We start from the raw sequence: 22,545 nt of genomic DNA on the forward strand, positions 1-22,545 counted from the left end.
TTTGAGCAAGAACCTCATATTGAGACTATTCTGCTTTATGCAGCTATACAGTTATATGTCAGAGAAATCCAATAAATTTAAAAGAAAGCAAGAAAATGCAGGAACTAGACTAATTTTAAGTATGCTGCTACAGTATATGCAGTAGTTACAACCACATGAACTCATGCAAGATCTAACATGATCTCTCGTGATCTTAGGTTGGCCATTGTTTTTTGCTGATTAACATATTGAACAACAGATTTGGGACAGGGAAATTCACTCACTACTTGTAGTTGTTAGCAGCAACCACTGAGTTTGAACAAAGTGTCACCAACTGACAGATGTGTATATAGTGTTGCTATGGGAATCATCTTGATGGTTAATAGTGACCAGTCAAGAAAATTTGAAAGATCCATCAGTGACACTGGTCTTTTCAAATATAATTTTGTATATATTTTCTTAGATTTATTTTCTACCATTATATTTTTTCGGCAATATTGATGTAATATTATTATTTCATTTTAGCTTTCTTATTCTTTGTATATATTCAGTTATTTATTGATTGTTTGATTAATTTTTTAAAATTTATTTCTATGATTTGTAAATTTATAGAAACCCATCACATACCATAATTTATTGACTCTCAGTTTTCTAACAAGAATAATACTTGAGGTTGCTAAATTTATTTTTCAAATTTTCTTGATACTACCGGTACTATAAACTTATTTAAAGATTGTGAAATATGCAAATTACACTGCTTGCAGGCGTTTATTGTTTTGATTGACAAGTTTTACTACAAACTATATTTCTACTTTTTAAATATACCTGTAACTGCATAAACCTATAAATAGACATACATGCCACATTTGCTTCATTTTATGTTTTAAATTAATATTTTCCTCTTGAAAATAACTAGGATTTAAATCTGGTGTTTCTCATTCATATTCAACAAATATTTATTACCTTAATTGCTACATATATAAGTGCAGTGATTTTGGTCTAAGATGGCGGATTGGTGGCCATTTTATCAAAATCATGTATCTTGGCATATCCCGAACCAGATTTCAGGCATGTATTTTCTGATTTTCTTCAAACTTGGTGAAAAGATTAATCAATATGGGTAGTTTATACATCTCTCTTTGATTTGTAAATTTGACTCAAGATGACTGACCATTTTTTTTTTAAATTCCAGATTTATATCATACTTGCCTCGAACTATTCACTTCAAACTTTATACATAGACAGAACATAATGGCATACTTATGTACATACAATAATTTTGTCATCCAAACAAAGATGGCCAACAGATGACCATTTTAGATGAGAAAATAAAGTATTTTGACATGTTCATTCTGATTTTCTTCAAAGTTGGAGGAAGCCATGACCATTGTGCGTACCGGTAGTTGGTGTATGTCACTTTGTTAATTTGGCTTAAGATAGCTGACTGATGGCCATTGTTTTTGTCACCCAAACAAAGATAGTCAACTGCTGAACATTTTAACACTAATAATAAGGTATTTTCACATGTCCTGAACAAGATCTAGGACATGGTACATATTGTTGTTGCCAATTTTGAATATGTTTCTATGTTTTATACGAGATGGTGTTTTTCCATTATTATAGCACAGTAGATGCACAGTAGAGATGACAAAGCAATTATATATACTGTAGAATACTTTATTTTCACTTTGAATTTATTTTCGCTATTTTTGCTGAAGGGATAATTCAGTGAAAATAATAATCCAGTGAATACCAGTATACCTTTTTTCCTATATTTTACATTCAACTTGTCAAAAATCAGTGAAAATAAATTCCATACAAAACGCTCAAAATGTCTTTTCAGCAACAATTTATCCAGCTAAGTATTCTATGGTATAGTTAAAAACACTGAAAATTGTTTTGTATATCTTGTATATTACTCACTTTATAACAATTATACAACTTGCCTATGGATTCTATCATAAATGCAATGTACATTTTGTTTATAATTCTATTTATTGTTTTTTTCTAATCAGGTGACATAATGATAGATTACACATATGTAGAATGTACATCGGCCGTCATGCAGTCGTTAAAACATTTCCAAGATCAATATCCAGAATACAGAAAAGACGAAATACGGTAAGTAGTACATATCAGCCGTCATGTAGTCATTAAAACATTTTCAAGACCAAAATTAAATTGTATAAGGAGAATGCAGACAAAACTGTTTATAGCAACCACCCAAGGCACTTAATTCAAATAGGATTAATTTTTCATGGATTGCCAACTCGAACATTCAACATATTTTTCAAGAAAAAAATGAAATGTTACAGCGAAAATACATTTGGTTATTGTAGCTGTAAGCTATGTGAAGTCTGTTATGTAATTGTAATCTGTGTGAAATAATGATGTTATAGATATAAAACTGCAACTATCAGAAGTGACACAAGTGAGTGCTGCGGAAGCTGTTCAATTCTGAAAGAAAATAGTGGAGGCTGTAACTGTTGTTTAATGAATATAAAATATTAATAAAATACATTACTGGTAATAATAATAAAATAATAGGAGCCATAAAAATACATGGAATCTAAATATTGGGGGAGAAAGAGTAAATTATATAACTTTATGATCTTGGTCGCGGGATGAATCTGCAAAAATATTGTTGAAAGAGTGGTCACATTAGACAGGTGGTCTTTATACACAGGTTGTTTATAGATTATGCCTTGGGACTGTCTCAAAAGTGTTCACTATAGACAATTGGTCTTTACATAGAGGTAATACCTAACACAGGTTTGATTGTTCAATAAGTTCAATATTCTTTCTTTCTTCTTTCTCTAGAACAACCCTAGATGATGGTCTTGCATATATTAAGGATAAACAACGCAGTGATGGATCATGGGAAGGGTAAGAACTGACATTAATGCACAATTATTGTTTTGTACTATGAAGTGTACTATGATTTTATTGATTTCATTTTCTTTAATATGTTCCACCTAGAGTGTATCGTAATACGAGGGGCGTAACGTAATGCCCCTGACCTATTTCCCATAGCAGGAGATTAATGATACTTGGCACAGTTATTAGTCTTTCTCTAAATAGGAACCACCCAGAGTTATGCATTTCTCCCATCGTTTGATGCAGCTCTGGACACAGTTTTTGTAGAACACAGTTTTTGTAGAACACCCCAGGTTGGTCCTCCAACCATGTCGTAACTTCCGAAATCAAGGCTGCGTCATCTGGGAAACGCTTTCCTTTAAAAAACAACTTCCTGTCTTGGAAGAGATGGAAGTCAGAGGGTGCAAGGTCAGGAGAGTAAGGGGAATGTGGGAGGATTTCATAGCCCAGTGCTTCTGATCTGGCGACATGCGAGTTGTCCTGCAGGAGGAGGATACCTTTGCTGATCTTGCCCCGTCTCTTGATTTCGATAGCTTTTCTTAATTTCAATAGGCTCCTGTAATTGTGGTACCCTTTGCCTAGAAATATGTCATCACTACTCCGTCCTGGTCCCAGAAGACTGTGAGCATGACCTTACCTTCTTTGGAGGTGGTGAGTCCAAGTGCTGCCACTGCATTGACTGGGCTTTAGTCTACGGATCATAGTGATGGACCCAAGTTTCATCCTGTGTAATCAGTCTTTTGAAAAACTTCTTGGCACATCTCCGAATTCATCCACAAGCACTCAGCGCGTACTTGCTTCTGGAAAGGTGTGAGCAACCTGAGAATCCATCTGGCAGACACTTTATGCATATGCAAATGGTCATGAATAATAGTTTCCACAGACCCTGTACTAATCTTGATCTCTTGGGCTATTTGGTGAACAGTAATGTGTCAATCTTCCAAAATGACTGCCTCAACTTGACGGACAGATGCCTCATCAATGGCAGAAGAGGGACCAGGTCTGTTTTCACAGACTTCCGACCATGTTTGAATTCAGGATGCCAGCGTTTTACAAGGTCATATGATGGGGCATCATCACCATAAGTTTCTTTCATTTCATCAAAAGTCTCCTTTGGTGTGCGTCTTTTCAAATACAAAAAACGGATCACTGCAAGACACTCAACTGGCTCCATTTCACACCTGACTCACCTGTAAATCAGAAACCACAATTAGTTCAGAGCTGTTTTTGCAACATAACCCATAGAGATGTAAATCATTACACATGCAAAATTTCATCTAGATCAGACAACTGGAAGTGGGTCAGGGGCATTACTTATTGAACGCCCCTCGTAACAAAAATATGTTACTTGTATGTACAGTGTATTGTTCAAGTTGTAATTTCTATGGATCAGATAAACTGAGCTGACATAGTGTTTTTTCTATTCAGGTCATGGGGTGTGTGTTTCACTTACGGTGCATGGTTTGGTTTAGAAGCTTATTCCTGTATGGGATGTAGGTATGATTTAGGGTAAGTATACTTAGTATGTTGCATTGTGGGATGTAGTACGTATGATTTAGGATAAGTATACATAGTATGTTGCATTATGGGATGTAGGTATGATTTAGGGTAAGTATACTTAGTATGTTGCATTGTGGGATGTAGTAGGTATGATTTAGGGTAAGTATACATAGTATGTTGCATTATGGGATGTAGGTATGATTTAGGGTAAGTATACTTAGTATGTTGCATTGTGGGATGTAGTAGGTATGATTTAGGGTAAGTATACATAGTATGTTGCATTATGGGATGTAGGTATGATTTAGGGTAAGTATACTTAATATGTTGCATTATGGGATGTAGGTATGATTTAGGGTAAGTATACATAGTATGTTGCATTATGGGATGTAGGTATGATTTAGGGTAAGTATACTTAGTATGTTGCATTGTGGGATGTAGGTATGATTTAGGGTAAGTATACTTGGTATGTTGCATTATAGGTTTTAGGTATGATTTAGGGTAAGTATACATAGTATGTTGCATTATGGGATGTAGGTATGATTTAGGGTAAGTATACTTAGTATGTTGCATTGTGGGATGTAGGTATGATTTAGGGTAAGTATACTTAGTATGTTGCATTATGGGATGTAGGTATGATTTAGGGTAAGTATACTTAGTATGTTGCATTATGGGATATAGGTATGATTTAGGGTAAGTATACATAGTATGTTGCATTATGGGATGTAGGTATGATTTAGGGTAAGTATACTTAGTATGTTGCATTGTGGGATGTAGGTATGATTTAGGGTAAGTATACTTAATATGTTGCATTATGGGATGTAGGTATGATTTAGGGTAAGTATACTTAGTATGTTGCATTATGGGATGTAGGTATGATTTAGGGTAAGTATACATAGTATGTTGCATTATGGGATGTAGGTATGATTTAGGGTCAGTATACTCATCATAATTCCAAAAAATAAACACATGAATGTTTTTTTCATGCAGAACTGCTACAAATGAGGTCAAGTTGGCATGTGAATTCTTGTGTAAGAAACAAATGTCAGATGGTGGTTGGGGTGAGAACTTTGAATCGTGCGAAAAGAGGCAGTACATAGAGTCAGACAATTCTCAGATTGTCAACACTGCATGGGCTCTTTTGGGGCTTATGGCTGTAAGGTAATTCAAAACAATTTCTCTTTTATGCAATTTGTGCCAATAATTATCAACACAATTAATTCCTTCGAGTGGAAGCCAATGTAGACAAAGGGGAAAATGTTTGAGCATGACATACATATGATGTAAATTCATCTAATCAGCAAAGCATGTGACACCTTTAAAGAGGTTCCTACCTGTGTTTTATATGGTCAGTCGTATTTTAGATTTCAAAATCACTGGCAGAACTGTTAATTTCTTGATTGTTTATACCCATTTAGATACCCAGACATATCTGTATTAGAAAAAGGTGTTCAACTCATCATGTCCAGACAGTTACCAAATGGTGATTGGCCACAAGTAAGTATCTCTATTTACATAAACCTCACTTCCATCATGTCCAGACAGTTACCAAATGGTGATTGGCCACAAGTAAGTATCTCTATTTACGTACACCTCACTTCCATCATGTCCAGACAGTTACCAAATGGTGATTGGCCACAAGTAAGTATCTCTATTTACATAAACCTCACTTCCATCATGTCCAGACAGTTACCAAATGGTGATTGGCCACAGGTAAGTATCTCTATTTACGTACACCTCACTTCCATCATGTCCAGACAGTTACCAAATGGTGATTGGCCACAGGTAAGTATCTCTATTTACGCACACATCACTTTTATCATGTCCAGACAGTTACCAAATGGTGATTGGCCACAGGTAAGTATCTTTATTTACGTACACCTCACTTCCATCATGTCCAGTCAGTTACCAAATGGTGATTGGCCACAAGTAAGTATCTCTATTTACGTACACCTCACTTCCATCATGTCTAGATAGTTATCAAATGGTGATTGGCCACAGGTTAGTATCTCTATTTACATAAACCTCACTTCCATCATGTCCAGACAGTTACCAAATGGTGATTGGCCACAGGTAAGTATCTCTATTTACGTACACATCACTTCTATCATGTCCAGACAGTTACCAAATGGTGATTGGTCACAGGTAAGTATCTCTATTTACATACACCTCACTTCCATCATGTCCAGACAGTTACCAAATGGTGATTGGCCACAGGTTAGTATCTCTATTTACGTACACCTCACTTCCATCATGTCCAGACAGTTACCAAATGGTGATTGGCCACAGGTTAGTATCTCTATTTACGTACACCTCACTTCCATCATGTCCAGACAGTTACCAAATGGTGATTGGTCACAAGTTAGTATCTACATTTACGTACACCTCGCTTCCATCATGTCCAGACAGTTACCAAATGGTGATTGGTCACAGGTAAGTATCTCTATTTACATACACCTCACTTCCATCATGTCCAGACAGTTACCAAATGGTGATTGGCCACAAGTAAGTATCTCTATTTACGTACACCTCACTTCCATCATGTCCAGACAGTTACCAAATGGTGATTGGCCACAGGTTAGTATCTCTATTTACATAAACCTCACTTCCATCATGTCCAGACAGTTACCAAATGGTGATTGGCCACAAGTAAGTATCTCTATTTACGTACACCTCACTTCCATCTTGTCCAGACAGTTACCAAATGGTGATTGGCCACAGGTTAGTATCTCTATTTACGTACACCTCACTTCCATCATGTCCAGACAGTTACCAAATAGTGATTGGTCACAAGTTAGTATCTACATTTACGTACACCTCACTTCCATCATGTCTAGACAGTTACCAAATGGTGATTGGCCACAGGTAAGTATCTCTATTTACATACACTTCACTTCCATCATGTCCAGACAGTTACCAAATGGTGATTGGCCACAAGTAAGTATCTCTATTTACGTACACCTCACTTCCATCATGTCTAGACAGTTACCAAATGGTGATTGGCCACAGGTAAGTATCTCTATTTACGTACACCTCACTTCCATCATGTCTAGACAGTTACCAAATGGTGATTGGCCACAGGTAAGTATCTCTATTTATGTGCACCTCACTTCCATCATGTCAATAAAGTGATCATGTCCAGCCACAGGTAGTGTCCATTTTTTTCTGGTTCATTTTTCTTTTTACATACAAACGAGCCAGGTAAAATAAAATATTGGATCTTCTCATACAGAGTACTGTACAATTGTTTTATCCCCACAGGCAGAACATGTACAGCAAAATGGAGACTGGCTGTTCTTTATTTCCACACCAATCATTCTGTATATTCTCTGTTATATTTTGCAGGAAAACATCAGTGGTGTGTTCAACAAGTCATGTGCTATTAGCTACACCAGTTACAGGAATGTTTTTCCCATCTGGACGCTTGGTCGGTTCGCAAGGCTTTACCCGGATAGTAATTTAGTCACACCATCCTTCAATGGTCGTTGAAGCAGGGTTTGTTTTGCAAGGTCAAGTGTTTGTATGAATTTAATACTTGCAGAGTAAAACTGTTCAGCATATCATACTTTGAAGGGACACATTTGGCAGCTGGCCTGCTTTTTAATGTCTAGAAAGTTTTTGAAATTTGCAATGATTAAGTACAGTAGGTGCAATCAGCAATCAGGCTGTATTTGGTCATTACGCAAAACTTTGATTCAAGTTCATTCAAGGGTTTCCGCTTGGTGTAAATTAATTGTAGCCATGATGGAACATTATGACAGATCCTGTAGCATATTGAACTTCGGAACTGTAAAACCGCCTTTGTTGTCACGTGTATTTATGACTTCCTAACATCCACATTTATTCTAAGCAATGACTGGTAAACCCACAACTGCATACTTTTCTGACAATTCTATTGTTCACCCAGTTTTGTACTTTTTTCCAGCTGCCCATTATATCTTGTGCAATCTTGTGATTACTGGATAACACTGCATCATATTGTAAAAGCAGTCTTTTAAATAGTTGCAATATTTAGAATGCAAGACCACATAATTATATGCAAGATACAAGTTGCATTCCCACTTTGCAAACGAGCTAAACATGAAATGTGACACTATTTTCCCCTCATTCTGTGTGTACTGCAAGATCTTGGTTCTTACACACACGTCAACAAGAGTTAAAATTAACTATGGCTCAAACCCAGAGTTTTGCTACACTACTAATGTAATGGTACTTCAAAGAATGCAGCTTTAAGACAATATTGGAGTCACTTACCACATGGCAGTGCTTTGTCGAGTCTGATCCATAAACACATGGACATACATTATGTATTTTATGAATTCAAACAACTGTATCATTATTTTTACAGCAAGTCTCAGAAGTATTGGGGCAGCCAATTTGCAAACTCGCTAGCGAATTGGCTAACTGCTTAGGTTTTGACTAAACGTTGGCTTTCGAATCCCGTCTGGTAGTCACGCCCACTTAAGGCAAATCTATGTAACAGTAGGGGATGATCCTCATACTTTAGGAGCTAATCAACGACGGTCTTACAGTTGGATGGCGATTTCGCTTACAAATATACCAGGGAAAGTGTTCTATGCTCTTCATGTCCATACAAAAACGACGAATGGGGTAGATTTTTTCAGTGGTTGGCTTAATGTTACCCCAACGGATTGTTCGAGTGTGAAATTTTTTGATTTTCTCCCTGATTTATAGGAAACTGTTTCTCAACTAGTCTATTTAGTTTAAGCAGTGTTCAAGATGGTTACCCTCATATAGTAAATATCGGTGGATTAATCGCATTTATCACTTGTACGCCAGCTGACTGACCATTTTCGGGCTCAAATCATTCGGGGGAATCCAGACATGTACCAGGCTGCGTAAAAACATTCTAAAGACCCTAATGCAATATAGACTCGCCAAAGACCCTAATGCAATATAGACTCGCCAAGAGTGGACGCGATCACAAGCTGGCGTCAGCGAGATTCGAAAGCCAACCAGTTAGCCAATTCACTAGCGAGTTTGCAAATTGGCTGCCCCAATACTTCCGAGACTTGCTATAATGACCATTTGAAAAGCTATCGCAATGCATCCTCTGAATATATAGTAGTGTAAATGATACTTTATTTGCTGAATATCACTTACTCAATGGCTTGCTGTAACTTGTAATATTATATTGTGAAAAGAATAATAAATACTTAACAAAATTTTCATTTTATCTCAGATCAACTTTATTGCAGGTACAAATCTGGCAAAAATAAGTTCATATTATTTTTTTATTTTCCACACATGACACACATCGTACACTCATTCACACAACCGTGGTGGATAAGATAGAAACGCAAAGAATGGATGAAATGATTTTTGGTCCTAATATGCCCCCTTAGTGATCAATTTTCTACAATTATAAACAAAACTTTAGTCAATTTGTACATACAGAGCATTTATGACTTCATAAAAAAAAAAACATTATTTACAAGATTTATCTGGTTCAGGATGAAAGAAAACTTGAAATTTATGAAAAAGGTCACCTGCTCGGGATAACTTACAAAACACATTGGACTAATGTTTACCCACAAAGTAAAATATAGGATGCAGCGCCATCTAGTGTCAATGTTGTTGCAGCCAATCCTAACCAAGTTAGTTATGGCTGTCTCAGTAAAGCATCAACGAGTATTCAGATACAGTGTATGTAAAATTGAATCTTGTTACATAAAAATACATTGATTGCGATAAGCCCAATTGACACTCAAATTTTCCATCAAAGATAGTAACCTAAAGCGTATCTGAATTACAGATGGCAGCTTGCACATCACAGTAACACACTGCTTGCAGTTTAGGACAAGGATTTTGATTTGAATAGTTTTGTAAAAACAGAGAAAGGACCTTTATACTTTATAGAAACAATTACATGTACTGATATTTACAGAACAAAATAACATTACAAATGAAATACACATCAATATGTACATCACGGCGGGTGAAAATAAAGGCACTTTCATAAAAATAAAATTGCAACTTTACTAAAAAAAGAAATTAAGATTTTTATTATAATTATTATATATAAGGTTTGTTTTGCTGATTTGTATAATTGAATAGCACCAATCACACTGTTTTCATACACAATTAAGCAACACACTTCTGCTGAAGTTAATTTGTTAATGTATTATTTACAATCACACATACTGAAATACAGCAGAATTCTCAAACATATTTTTCAATAAAAATACAAAATTTCCACATAAGTTATTTGCTCAGTAGATGGTCTGTTTGATAGGGCTATCTTTTACTGTACAGTCCACTATACTGCCGGCTATTTCCTCCAACCGTATTACCTGCAAAAAACAATAGTGAAAATGTCAAAACCTTGCCATTCAAGAAATTAATTTGCACTCTTCATCAAGATGCAATTACAATACTGACCTAAATACATTCTATGTAAATTCTAGACAACCTAACTATAAAATAAACACACTGTTATTGCAGCTATCTATATTGCGCAGCTCCATTTAATTTACAGACATTGGTCACATTCTTAAATTGCCACGGTCATCGCTCTACGACAGAATGTTCATTTGAAATTTGACAACTGTGGCATTTAAAATTTAACATTTGTTACAAATATGAATATGTTTTGTTTTTTTAATTAATAGAGTAAGAGTAAATATGGTATTTTATTTAGAAATTGTTGAGTTTTATATTGTAATGGTAACTTACCTCTTTGTACTCGTTCTAATCGTGTTTGTAAACTTTCTAATCTCTGTATATAATTACTAAGTGAGGTATCAGTGCCATCATCAATAGATGTGACAGAATCATCTAACGGTAATGAAGCAGATAACGATGGCACTGTCAATGGATCATTATTCGAAGCACCATGTGACCTGCAATGAACATATTAAATTCAGTCTAACATAATGAATAACACAGACATAGCTGAGATTTAAAGTATGCTTTGATGGCAGTTAACTGTCAATGTCCATTATCTTGCTGCAATTTATATCATTCTAAAATTTTATAGATGTGGAATGCACATTTCAAAAATCTCATCGAATCGAATCGCAAACCGCAAATCTATTTCTCTATACAATTTTCAACACATAGATCTTTACTCTTAACTTTGAACAAAACATAAACCAAATGTACAGTTTTATAACACAGTCTGGTGTGAAGTGAATGCATTGTCACCTGCCCACTTCTACATCCCTACTACTGCTACCAACCAAAACCAATCACTTTAAGATGAACACATGGTGAACAAGTAACTATATGTATATATACCTTTGTGATAGGTATGAACTGCGAGGTGAAGGCTGTGTGGCACTACGTGTATGTCTATCTCTGACTGGCGGTGTATATGCTGCATAAGACAACATGTGTGCATCTCTGCTTCTGGACGGACTTGGTGTTGAGGTATGAGGCACGGATTGTACTGACAATGCAGTTGGTGTTCCTCCCACTGCTGACGAACCAATCCTTGTTGCTCTTCTCCATTTACGAACTAGAAATTTTAACCTATCAAGAAGAGACAAGAATGTTAACTTGTTTAGGAAGCTTAGGTGTCTTTTTCTTTTTCTTTCTGCGAGTATAAAAATAGGTGAATGTGATGCACAGTAGGTCAGGATTGAAATTGTTTTATGAGACAGTTTTAAAATAAAAAGAGTTAAATTTTAGAAACAGAAAATAAAGGACAACTCACCTGGACACTGCAATGACGACTCTGACAGCACTTCGAAATCTTGTATACGACCTGGGATGCCTGGAACGTCTTTGTAGGTCTGCAGGTGATGGATAAGCACCCATCTTAGCTATCATCGAGAGAGTAGCTTGCTCACAGTCATGAAAACCACCCAGTAGTAAAAGTAAATATTTTTTCTGATACACCAATGCTTTACGGAAACTCTCAGCTCGCAGGTATTTGCCATACATGCGCTGCAACTATACACAATGAAAAACATAGAAAGTCACACACTAATAACATAGATAAATTCAGAGGTGTAACCCAATGTGTCTTGCACATAACAATAGAGGGAGCCCTTATTATACCCAATGTTATTAATCCACTTCATACAAGATCAAATCAATAAATAGTTTTGGGAAATAATTTCTGAGATGAATTTTATAGATCCCTGTTAATTTATAGATTTTTATAAGAGTACAGTAGCTATAATCTGGTTCAAATATAAATCAGAAAACAATATCAAAATAATTTTAAGAAAAGGATATTTCCCTCATCACTGATAAAGGTTTGACAACACAATGTATTATGCTGATAAGCAAATATGATTTTCTTTGTAGAAGCAACTAAGCCAAAGAAAAAGTCAGTTTACTTTTGCCTGTTGTGTCTCTGATGGTTGACTAAATTCTTGTTGTTGCTGTAACGTCTCTCGTTTCATGGCTTCATGTCGATATTCAGACTTCAAACGAACAATTTCTGACTCGGCCTCCTGTAGAGCTCTTTGGTTAGCTAGTCTTTCTCTGGCCCAAGCAGCTCTCTCAGTAGCTAAGATGGTCTCTGCACTGTCTAGAGATTTCTTTGTGTACTGAAATTGACAAGGTGAAATGAAATATAAATTAAAAGAATGTTACCAAACCATTCAAGACATAGCCTGTTGAAAGTCTCCGTAGAAAGCCAGTGTCAGTTCTATCAATTTGGTAAGGCAAAATCTGTTATTATTTCTATTTATATTTTCTAATTCTATTTACCATAATAGATGAGCCACAATGCCTCCAATTTTTAATAGTTACTCCACACACTCATAAACAAACCCCCTTAGCTGTCTCATCATTAGCACAAACAACTAAAGAGTCTTTTAATTTGCATTTTCCTTACTTTAATCATCTTTGTCAAGATGGAGGGGGGAGGGGAATCTAAAAATACTCACATGGTCCAGCTCTGATTCCTTTTGCCTATACTTCCAAACCTCTTCTTCTAACTTTGCTAAGGCTCCCCTCAGTTCTGTTTTCTCCTCACTGAGTCGGGACACAAATGTGGTCAGATCAGCGTTTTGTTTTAACAGCCTTGCATTCAGATTGGACATGGCTGGTGATCCATCAGTTGGGTCTTCCTACAGAAACAACCATTATACAAATTAGATTGTACATCATTAGGTATCCATCAGAGTTTATTTTTAATTATCTATTTGAGATAGTTTCTAAAAGTTAATGACCAAAGTAAAATATTCACACAAGTTTATAATATTCACAAATATGTCTCTAGTAAAATTAAACAATGACGAGATACTATAACAAGTACCAGGAATCAACACATGGCTGCCACATGTGAGCTACCAGTCGACAGTACATTATTACAGCATAAAATAATACCAATATTACTTGTCACAGGGTTAGATCTGGTTTAATATATTGACTATAACTTACTTCAGATGTTAATGAAGAATGTACATTTTTCAGTTCATTACTTATTTCATTTAAAACTTTCTGTAATCTCTGAATCTCAACATCAGAGTATGGATCGTGAGATGATACACCATCACCTGACCTACTAAATTATAATAAAAAAAATTCAATTATTTCCAATGATAACTAACCCACTAGTGGCCAAAAAAGCAAATATCTTTGCTTTTATACATCTTGTTGATTGAATTTGTCATGGGTAATATAAGAGTTAACCAACCGTCTTACCTCACTGATCGCTTGCCTAGCTCCTCTTGATGTCTGATGACCAGTAGTTGTAGTGTTTGTCTTGCATTTTCTAATTGTTGTTTGTACATGGCTACCTTGGATGGACTTGATTCTGGAGTTATCCCAGTCTTGGAACTTGATAAGCTATCGAATCCCGCTCTCTGAGCTCCTTTTGAAATTTCCTGTGTATATAAATGCTGCAATGCTTTAACAGTGTAAACAGACATAAAAGTTGTTTGACTTTCAGCAAAACAGAGTGAGGAAGTTAGGCAGATCCTGCATTACTTACAGTTTCAAAAGCTTGCTGTATTTCCTCATTATCAGTTTCCACCACACTGCCATTCATTGTTCTTCTATGGATCTCTCGTGCCCTGTCAAAATCACGTTGTTGTTCAACCAATGACAATTTTTGCTTTAACTCACGGATTTCCATTTGTGCCGTTTCACTCTTCTGCCTTTCCAGGTGCTTATCTAAATCTCGGTCTCGCTACAAACAGACAAGTAAAAATATTAATTAATTTGACTAGTATAAACAATTAATTGAATCACTTTAAACCAATCCCTTATGTTTGTTTTAATTATAAACTATAATTTCATGGTGTCTGTTCCATCAAAAATCCCGACACATGTTCCTAATACATAAATGCTGAAAGTCAGAAGAAATAAATTATATGGAATAATAAAATGAATGGCCTACTAACCTGTCTCTGTTTGTCTAGTTCCTTCTCACGATCACGTTCTCTCTGTTTTTGCCTCTCCAGCTGTCTTTCTCGTTCCCTGTGCGCCTCATTTTCTCTCTCACGGTCTTTCTGTGACATTAGCTGTGCCTGTAACCTATCTCTCTCATTTCGTAATCTAACTCCACGGTCACGTTCATTATCTAACTGTCGGGTCAAATCTTGCCTTTGAGACTGGAAAAACAAAATATTTTCAGAATTAAAAATTACACAAAGAGATAGGAACTGTAGATTACTGTTTGTGGGTTCACATCAAAGATTAACTGCTTTTCATGAGTGATAGTGTTATAGTCATAAGAAAGCTATTGACAATGATGACATTTTATATTATTAAGTGACATTCATTATTTAATACTTGAGACACTATTATCAAGAAAATTCAGATAAATACCTGGAGGGAATCTACAGAAGCTTTCAGCTGTTTAGCAACAGCTCTCTCTCTATCGAGGTCTTCCAGAGACCTTGATTTCTCAGACTCTAACATTGCATTCAACGTTGCTACGGTATTTTTAGATTGTTCTAATGCAGTGTGGAGATCAAGAGACTTTTTGCGTGCTGCGTCTAATTCCCCTTTGATGTCAGCCATGGCTCGATGATCTCTCTGCGAGGTGTGCTCAAGTGTGGCACGTTCTCTTTCTAGTGATTCACGGAATTTACTACTCAAATCACGCTCTCGCTGCAAAGTAAAATTCTCAGAATTAGAACTAGAAATTCACAGGAAGTGATGGTTGATTGATTAATGTTAATATCACTCATTGTTGACGCATAAAGTCTGCTCTATTCAAATATAAATGTCTGCAATTTCTTTTTATTCCCATTCACCCTTTAGATGTCACAATTTCCTGCAAAATTATAAAAAGGGTTAGGCAGGTTTATTTTGCGAAAGCTCAAACAGAAAGTTACCATATGTGCTCTATTAGAAGCCAACCTCCAATAGAAGTACATATAAACCTAAAATCATTTCATTAGATATTTATTTTGACCATACAAACATCGCCATAATTTACGTAAGCACGTGTACTACTAACAGATAATACAATTATTTCATCATTGATTATTGGAGATATGATAATAGTATTAAAGCAATCACAGTACAAACAGATTTATTTGTTGATAATCAGTCTGAAATATATTATTTCAAAATAAATAACAATTGTGTGCACTCTAAAGTCAGAATGAAATCCTGTATGTAATAAGTATTGTTGTCAATTTCAACAAAGATGTACCAAGAGGATCTAAAACTCACTTGAAGTGCTGCAGACAATTCCTCAGATCTAGCTTTCTCAACTTCCAATGACGCCTTAAACTCAGCTGCTTTGGTTCTCTCAGCGCTGATAACAGTTTTACTCTGTGATTTCTCAGACTGTAATTCACGGTCCAGGGCATTAGTGTTCAAGACTTGTCTCTCATACATGTTGGTCATCTCGGTTCTCTTCGTCTTTTCCTTTTCTAGATTTGTTCGTAATTCCTGAAGAAAAGAGCACATATCAAACTTATAAAACAGAGAATTGGGTAGTCAGTGAAAAAATAATCATTATGAACAAAACTGCACCATAACATTGATGTTATAGGGTCTGTCCAGGTGTATTCAATGTTCATATGGTACATTGAAAAAGAGAGACAAAGTGGTAAATACGATAAAGCACAGCTCCTGCATTACCTTGATAGTTTCCTGGTCACGATGTGATGATTGCATGCTTCGCTCATTTTCATTTTCAAAGGTGCATTTGAGATGCTCAGCAGTTTGTCTTTCAGCTTCTAATTCTTCTCTGAGGTTTTTGTTCTCAGTTTTCTCAGCTTCTAAAGTAGACCTGTACATGACAAAAGAAGAGCAAATAGAATTGTGAGAATCAAACAGACATGGCACTGGTGATAAAATGTTCAACAATGATTGAATTCAAGTTTGAATGCATTTAGCATCACAAATGTACTGAAAAATGCGAGTAGTCAAATTTCTAGGATAAATATTAAAACGCCTTGGGTTGGACCAAAATCTTGCCACTTTAGCAAACAATTATGAATTTGAAAAGTGAACCTCATTTGGTGTTGGCAACACTATGACTATCGATTTCTCAGTATTCTTGTGAACCATGAATGAAGAAAAGCAGGTTGCAACAAACTCAGAAAGAAATCTAGGAGCAACTCTGGATTCCCAAAAAAATACTAGAAAGTCTTTGTTTTCTCAAAGCATAAATCTAATCTATTTGATGTATTGCATAGAGCATCAAACTTTGTAGTATATACACATTGTTATTAGGGAGAAACTTGCATTTCATGCATTGTTAACAGCTGGGAAAAGAATTATTGGTTGACAACAAATTCACTTTCCAGCTGATATTTAAATCTTAACATTAGTAGCATTCATGCACAGCTTGTTAGCACAGGCTAAGAGGTCAAATAACATGCGTGAACGCTTAGCACAGGCTAAGAAATGCTAAGTACAGATTAAATCTGGCACGTTTTTAAGACCTGGTTCAGGTCCTTAGCATAGGCTAACAGAGTCTGCATGAACACTTAACCCCGAGTTTTTGTATGCAATGTTAATTTGGAAGATTTACTAATATATTCATAACTATTCATTTCTGTATTCCATTTCTGACATGACAATCAACAAGAGCACATTTAGAGATACTGTTCTTGAGAAAAAAGGAACTGACGATGAGATTCTGAGCTAATTCCTGCTATTTTGCAATCTGCTCTTTCTGAATTTACTTTGATATTGTTTTATAACCATAGAACTAACATGTATACCTTCCTAGCTACTCTACTGAGCCATCATGGTTAAAATGACTGAAGGTTTTTGTTTTGGGAGTTCCTTAGCCCATGCAGCCAACCCCACGTGTGCTCAACTACATCAGTAATTTAGGTTGTATTATATGGATTAAACAAATTCAAACAAATTTACAAAAAAATGCAGCTTGCCACCTTGTAAGCATGCGCTAAAAATAAGACCTGGATTTATTATTTAATTAAATATTAAAATGCATGCACAACACTATTCAAGATTCTCATGCCAACAAACCAGTAGTTTAATACATGCAATTTTAACACAATGCAGAACCAAGATAAAGCCTATTTGTAGAAAAACTTACAGAAAACCTTCCGCCACCTTCCTGTATGTTGAGATTGAAAAAAAAAAGGGAGGAAAGGGAAGAGAGATGAGCAGAATGGAGGAAATGTATTTGAGATTAACCCCTCTATCAGCAAAATCATTTTTAATTACAACCAGAATATTAATTTTTATTGAAAATCAATTTCTAGGTTGTTTTTTTATCAGATTTGGAAATGAATCATTAACATGAGTACACAATGACTAAGTAAATGCCGACAACAGGAGAGTTCAAATAATAATCATTGCATCAAAACTAAGAGGTTGAAAGAACCATTCTTATAAAAACATTGTATGGCTGGAATTACCAAGATATCAAATGATTGCGTATGAATTAAAGCATATGAACACTGAAAACTATGAAAACTCAACATAAGTATGTTGAGAGGAAAGAATCATTGCAACAGCAAAGCATGCATACATTCCTGATGGAATTGAAAGCAGACACTTACGTGACAGCTTCAAGTCGAGCTTGTTCTCGCTCAAAATTATTCGTGATATTACCAAGTTTAGTCTGCAGCTCAGATATCTCATTTTTAAGTTCTACTACGATAGACTTCTCTTTTGTCAACCCGGTGGATAACTCAACTGTCTTGGTCTTCTCCAAGTCAAGAGCACTTTTGATGTCCTCGGCAAGAACCTTCTCCTGTTGATATTTATATTCTAACATCTCCACTGTAAGTGAACCAGACAGCATTGAAATCAATTACTGCACAAAAACTGGTATAATCAGAAACTGTTTCAGAGCTTTTTATGTTTCGGTATTACTTCTTAATTACGATTGAATAAAATGATCCCCGAAAATATACATGTAGTTGATTAGTATATACTTGCACTCTGAGATGTATGTTAATGTTGTATTGTGCCACTTACATGGTGATCTGTGGCTAAATTATAGAAAATATTAGTGGACTGCAACAGTGAATTAAAAACATGATTCAAAATAACAATAACACTAGGTGAGCAACAAAAACAGACAAATGTGAATTTTTACATATGGAGTAACTCTAAACAGGCATTGAGAACAGAAGTCAAGAATTATTGAAAATTTTAAGAATAACTTGTTTCATAACATGATTATAATGTATATGGTTTTCAAGTAAACTTGACTACCGGGTATTTCGGGAATATTTTCTAGTAATTATACATATTTATACTACCGGTATAAGCTTAGCACAAGAATACCACTCATCTCAAAACTGAACAAAATGATGAAAATTATTGTAACTTTCTTATGGTGACAGATGTATAATATCACATCGTTCTAGAACACAGATAAACCTAAAGATGACATCTCAGAGTGAACTGTAGCAGGTACTGTACAACAGATAAAACTAAATATTTTTTTTACTCTTCAATAATCAAAACTCTTCAGCAGAATTAAAACACCATCTTGTATTACTATTAACCATTGGCCAATAACCAATACCATTATATAAGAGCATTAACCATTGGCCAATAACCAACACCATTATATAAGAGCATTAATCATTGGCCGATAAACCTTATCACCTGTCATGCAATTCTGCACCATCCCGAACTAAGAAAGGGTTTTATTCCAGCACAGTCATTGTCTAGGGTGACATGCAGCTCAAATGTATGTACCTGTATGTATGTATGTACCTGTATGTATGTATGTACCTGTATGTATGTATGTATGTATGTATGTATGTATGTATGTATGTATGTATGTATGTATGTATGTATGTATGTACAAAACACTCCCAGTTTGAATAGAATTGCCTAATGTACCAGCAAGTGCTGTGAGAAAAATAATATTTCATAAAATTCATGGGTTAGAAAGAAGTGAAAGTGAGAATGTATGTCAGAACACCAACTTATACCGAAGACCAATAGGTCTGTTATTTTGTAATGATAGAAAGAAAACCATAGATTTATCTCTATAGATGTATTAGCATGTAGAACACATTGCAGACAGTGACTGAGAAACTCTGAGAGTAACAAAGCAATACTCTGAGGGGATTGCATGCACTGAAGCCTAACATGCATTAACACATGCCTGTGTCCAGTGGCATGAATTGAGACGATGCCATCAAAAAACACTTACATATGGTTTGGGTAAGATTACGGATAAGTACAACAAGCCGTTGGACAGAATCTCGAGATCCTGCTCCAATAAAGATAGCGCCGTCATTTTGGATAGCTTGGAAAGAGAAAGAGATGAAGCAACAAAACAAAGAAGAGTAGCAATGGTAAGTATCTAAAATAAATTAGTACACACTCAGCGACGAGAAATATTACTGTGAAAAAATTACTAAAAAATCATAATGAGAGCAACTGAAACAAGTATGATTGAAAGGGAATGAAAAAAGTTTGGTAAAGTGTGATCTTGACTTGTGCATAACAGCGGTGAGTTGTCATTGAACAAAGGATGGAAGGTGCAGCATGGAATGGGACAACTGCATTGTAATGCACAAAACAGTGACAACAGTAACTTTACACTGCACAAAGATATCAAAATGAATACATATATACATTGTAAAATAAATAAAAGAAAACATCTTTTCATTATCATTGTGGAAAAGAAGAAGTAAAAATAGAAGACCTGATTTAACACTGATCAATCTGGTCATCAAAAAAACAAAACAAGGGTGCTAAACTATTGGTAGTGACTTAAGTAGACAATAAACAGAATTAACGCATCTCATCAGTAACATTTCATTTTTCATTCATGTTTGTTCAATATGAAGAACAATTATACTAATACACTGACTTACATTGTCTTTTACTTTGCCGTTCTCTTTGTTCATCATGAGATTCCAGTGTGTTAATTTGCTGAATCATTTGTTGACCTTGTTCATCTCTTTCTTTCTGCACCACGGTGAGATGCGCTCTGAGGTCACGCAGCTCAGCTAACATAGAAGCTCTGTCTGCTGCAAGTATCTGCTCCAAAGCAGACCGCTGGTGTTCCTCCTAACAACGCAAGTTATCATACAGTCAATAATTCATCATTGAGACATACTGTGGAATACTTTATTTTCGCTGGAATTAATTTTCGCTGAAAAGGCGTTTTGGGCGTTTTGTATGGAATATATTTTCACTGATTTTTGAGGAGTTTAATGTGAAATATAGGAAAAAAAGTATATGGATTTTATTTTCACGGAATCATCCCTTCAGCGAAAATAAATTCCAAGTGAAAATAAAGTATTCTACAGTATATGAAATGTACATCAATAAATTATATTTTTTATTTCTTCATAATTTCCACTGATAGTAAATCTACTTGTATATCTCGTTGCAAACTAATAGTTTATCATCAAAATCTAAAACATATCAACTTTGTTCACCTGCTCCTTGATTCTTCGTTCCAATTCTTGTATATCTGATAGATTACGTTCACCGTGCGCTACAACATGTGTACGTAACTCTGCCAACAGTGTCTCGCGTTCTTTGTCAAATACATATTTGATGGCTTTTAATAATTCAGCTCTCCAATCATTCTCTCTTGATTCTGCAGTCTGGAAACATTAAAACATATATTTTATAATCTGAATCAATTAAACCATCACCGTCCTTGGTTATGAATTATAGAACATGTGCTCTGTGCATTTAAGAAAGCAATCTTACCCATACACCAGATGCAGTGGTCTGCGAAATGAGATCCTTAAGTGCCTGTATTGCCGCTAATAATGTATGTTTCTCACTCTCCCAGGCTTGTTGTAATGTGCCTAGATCGGCGCCCTCAGGTGTCTTGGGTCGAGGTGAACTATGTCGTCTTAAATACACTAAATCAGATAATGATAACACTTGCAGCCCTTCATTGTAAACTCGATTTAACAGTGCCTACAGAAAAACATTATATTTGAATGAAAACAATTAATACTATAGAAAGTACCAGTATTATGTTTGAGGGAAACAATGTTTCCAGTTTCATCTCAGTTCTTGATATTGTACTGTTTACAGCTAGATTATAATCTTTTCTTCACAAAATTTTTTTTTATTTAGTCAAAAAATATGTTATATTTTCTTTGAAAACAAGAGAAATAGTGGCAGAGGTTAACATAAAATACATAATATAGGTTTATTTGCCACTTCTCTCTCTTGAACATCTGACGAGCCAATCTATCTAAAAAATTATTTATTTTTACAAATCAACAACTGATTCGTGTTTCATGCAAGCTGTTAAAACCATGTAGTACTTACTTGTAATCTACTGGTAACCTGGTCACCACCAGCACCCGGTTCACTCATGCTATCACCGGTGGCACCAGATATAGGTGATCCTTCCTGCCCAACACCATCTTGTCTAGTTCTTAACTGTGACATAAGCTCAGAATCCAGCCTTTCTGTGTGTTCTAGTTCATGCTGTAGTCGTCTACCAAGCTCTGGAGGTAACATACAACAACACACATCATAGTAATAATGACTTTCAATACAATGTACTCAATATTAACCAATAAATCGCTCCAAACTTTTCACAAAGAAAATAAAGAGTAGAAGTCTACATGAATATTCATATGTACTACTAGGTATGTGAAGTAAAATATTGAAAATGTGGGAAGTCATAAAGTTTATCTTAAACAAGCAGCCTGTCGGCTGAGATAGCTCCGCTGTTAGCATTGCACATTTCATTTCCAGAATTCAAAAATATCACTTTTCACCAAAAATGACAAAAATATTCATCAATTACAGAATTAAAGATATCATTACAAAATGAACAAATCTGAAAGAGGTCCACATGTAGTACCTATATATGTAATA

At 35.3% G+C, this 22,545-nt stretch overlaps 2 protein-coding genes across 4 annotated transcripts in view; one reads left to right on the forward strand and one right to left on the reverse strand.

Moving 5' to 3' along the window:
- LOC100368395 (lanosterol synthase-like) overlaps nt 1-9,550 on the forward strand; it is a 32,072-nt gene extending 22,522 nt beyond the window's left edge. Inside the window, exons 15-20 of the mRNA XM_085501046.1 lie at nt 1,995-2,100; nt 2,800-2,865; nt 4,285-4,365; nt 5,344-5,514; nt 5,772-5,850; nt 7,699-9,550. Of these exons, the coding sequence (XP_085357172.1) occupies nt 1,995-2,100; nt 2,800-2,865; nt 4,285-4,365; nt 5,344-5,514; nt 5,772-5,850; nt 7,699-7,842 (647 nt within the window). The 3' untranslated portion in view covers nt 7,843-9,550. The remainder of the gene's footprint in view (nt 1-1,994; nt 2,101-2,799; nt 2,866-4,284; nt 4,366-5,343; nt 5,515-5,771; nt 5,851-7,698) is intronic.
- Nucleotides 9,540-22,545, reverse strand: part of LOC100368547 (uncharacterized) — a 119,767-nt gene continuing 106,761 nt past the window's right edge. For 2 of the 3 annotated variants that reach the window (XM_078005846.2, XM_085501040.1), the window contains 20 exons: nt 21,988-22,169; nt 21,412-21,627; nt 21,132-21,302; nt 20,562-20,757; nt 19,892-19,987; nt 18,276-18,498; nt 17,807-17,827; nt 16,375-16,525; nt 15,961-16,182; nt 15,106-15,390; nt 14,679-14,888; nt 14,267-14,464; nt 13,978-14,159; nt 13,714-13,837; nt 13,218-13,400; nt 12,663-12,875; nt 12,032-12,270; nt 11,614-11,847; nt 11,050-11,216; nt 9,540-10,667 (listed from right to left, as the gene is read on the reverse strand). In XM_078005846.2, coding sequence (XP_077861972.2) covers nt 10,612-10,667; nt 11,050-11,216; nt 11,614-11,847; nt 12,032-12,270; nt 12,663-12,875; nt 13,218-13,400; nt 13,714-13,837; nt 13,978-14,159; nt 14,267-14,464; nt 14,679-14,888; nt 15,106-15,390; nt 15,961-16,182; nt 16,375-16,525; nt 17,807-17,827; nt 18,276-18,498; nt 19,892-19,987; nt 20,562-20,757; nt 21,132-21,302; nt 21,412-21,627; nt 21,988-22,169 — 3,569 coding nt within the window. In that variant the 3' untranslated portion in view covers nt 9,540-10,611. The remainder of the gene's footprint in view (nt 10,668-11,049; nt 11,217-11,613; nt 11,848-12,031; nt 12,271-12,662; nt 12,876-13,217; nt 13,401-13,713; nt 13,838-13,977; nt 14,160-14,266; nt 14,465-14,678; nt 14,889-15,105; nt 15,391-15,960; nt 16,183-16,374; nt 16,526-17,806; nt 17,828-18,275; nt 18,499-19,891; nt 19,988-20,561; nt 20,758-21,131; nt 21,303-21,411; nt 21,628-21,987; nt 22,170-22,545) is intronic. The other variant, XM_085501041.1, reaches the window with a different exon arrangement.

Source organism: Saccoglossus kowalevskii, chromosome 7, assembly GCF_978046115.1.
Source record: "Saccoglossus kowalevskii chromosome 7, keSacKowa6.1, whole genome shotgun sequence".
Lineage (NCBI taxonomy): Eukaryota > Metazoa > Hemichordata > Enteropneusta > Harrimaniidae > Saccoglossus > Saccoglossus kowalevskii.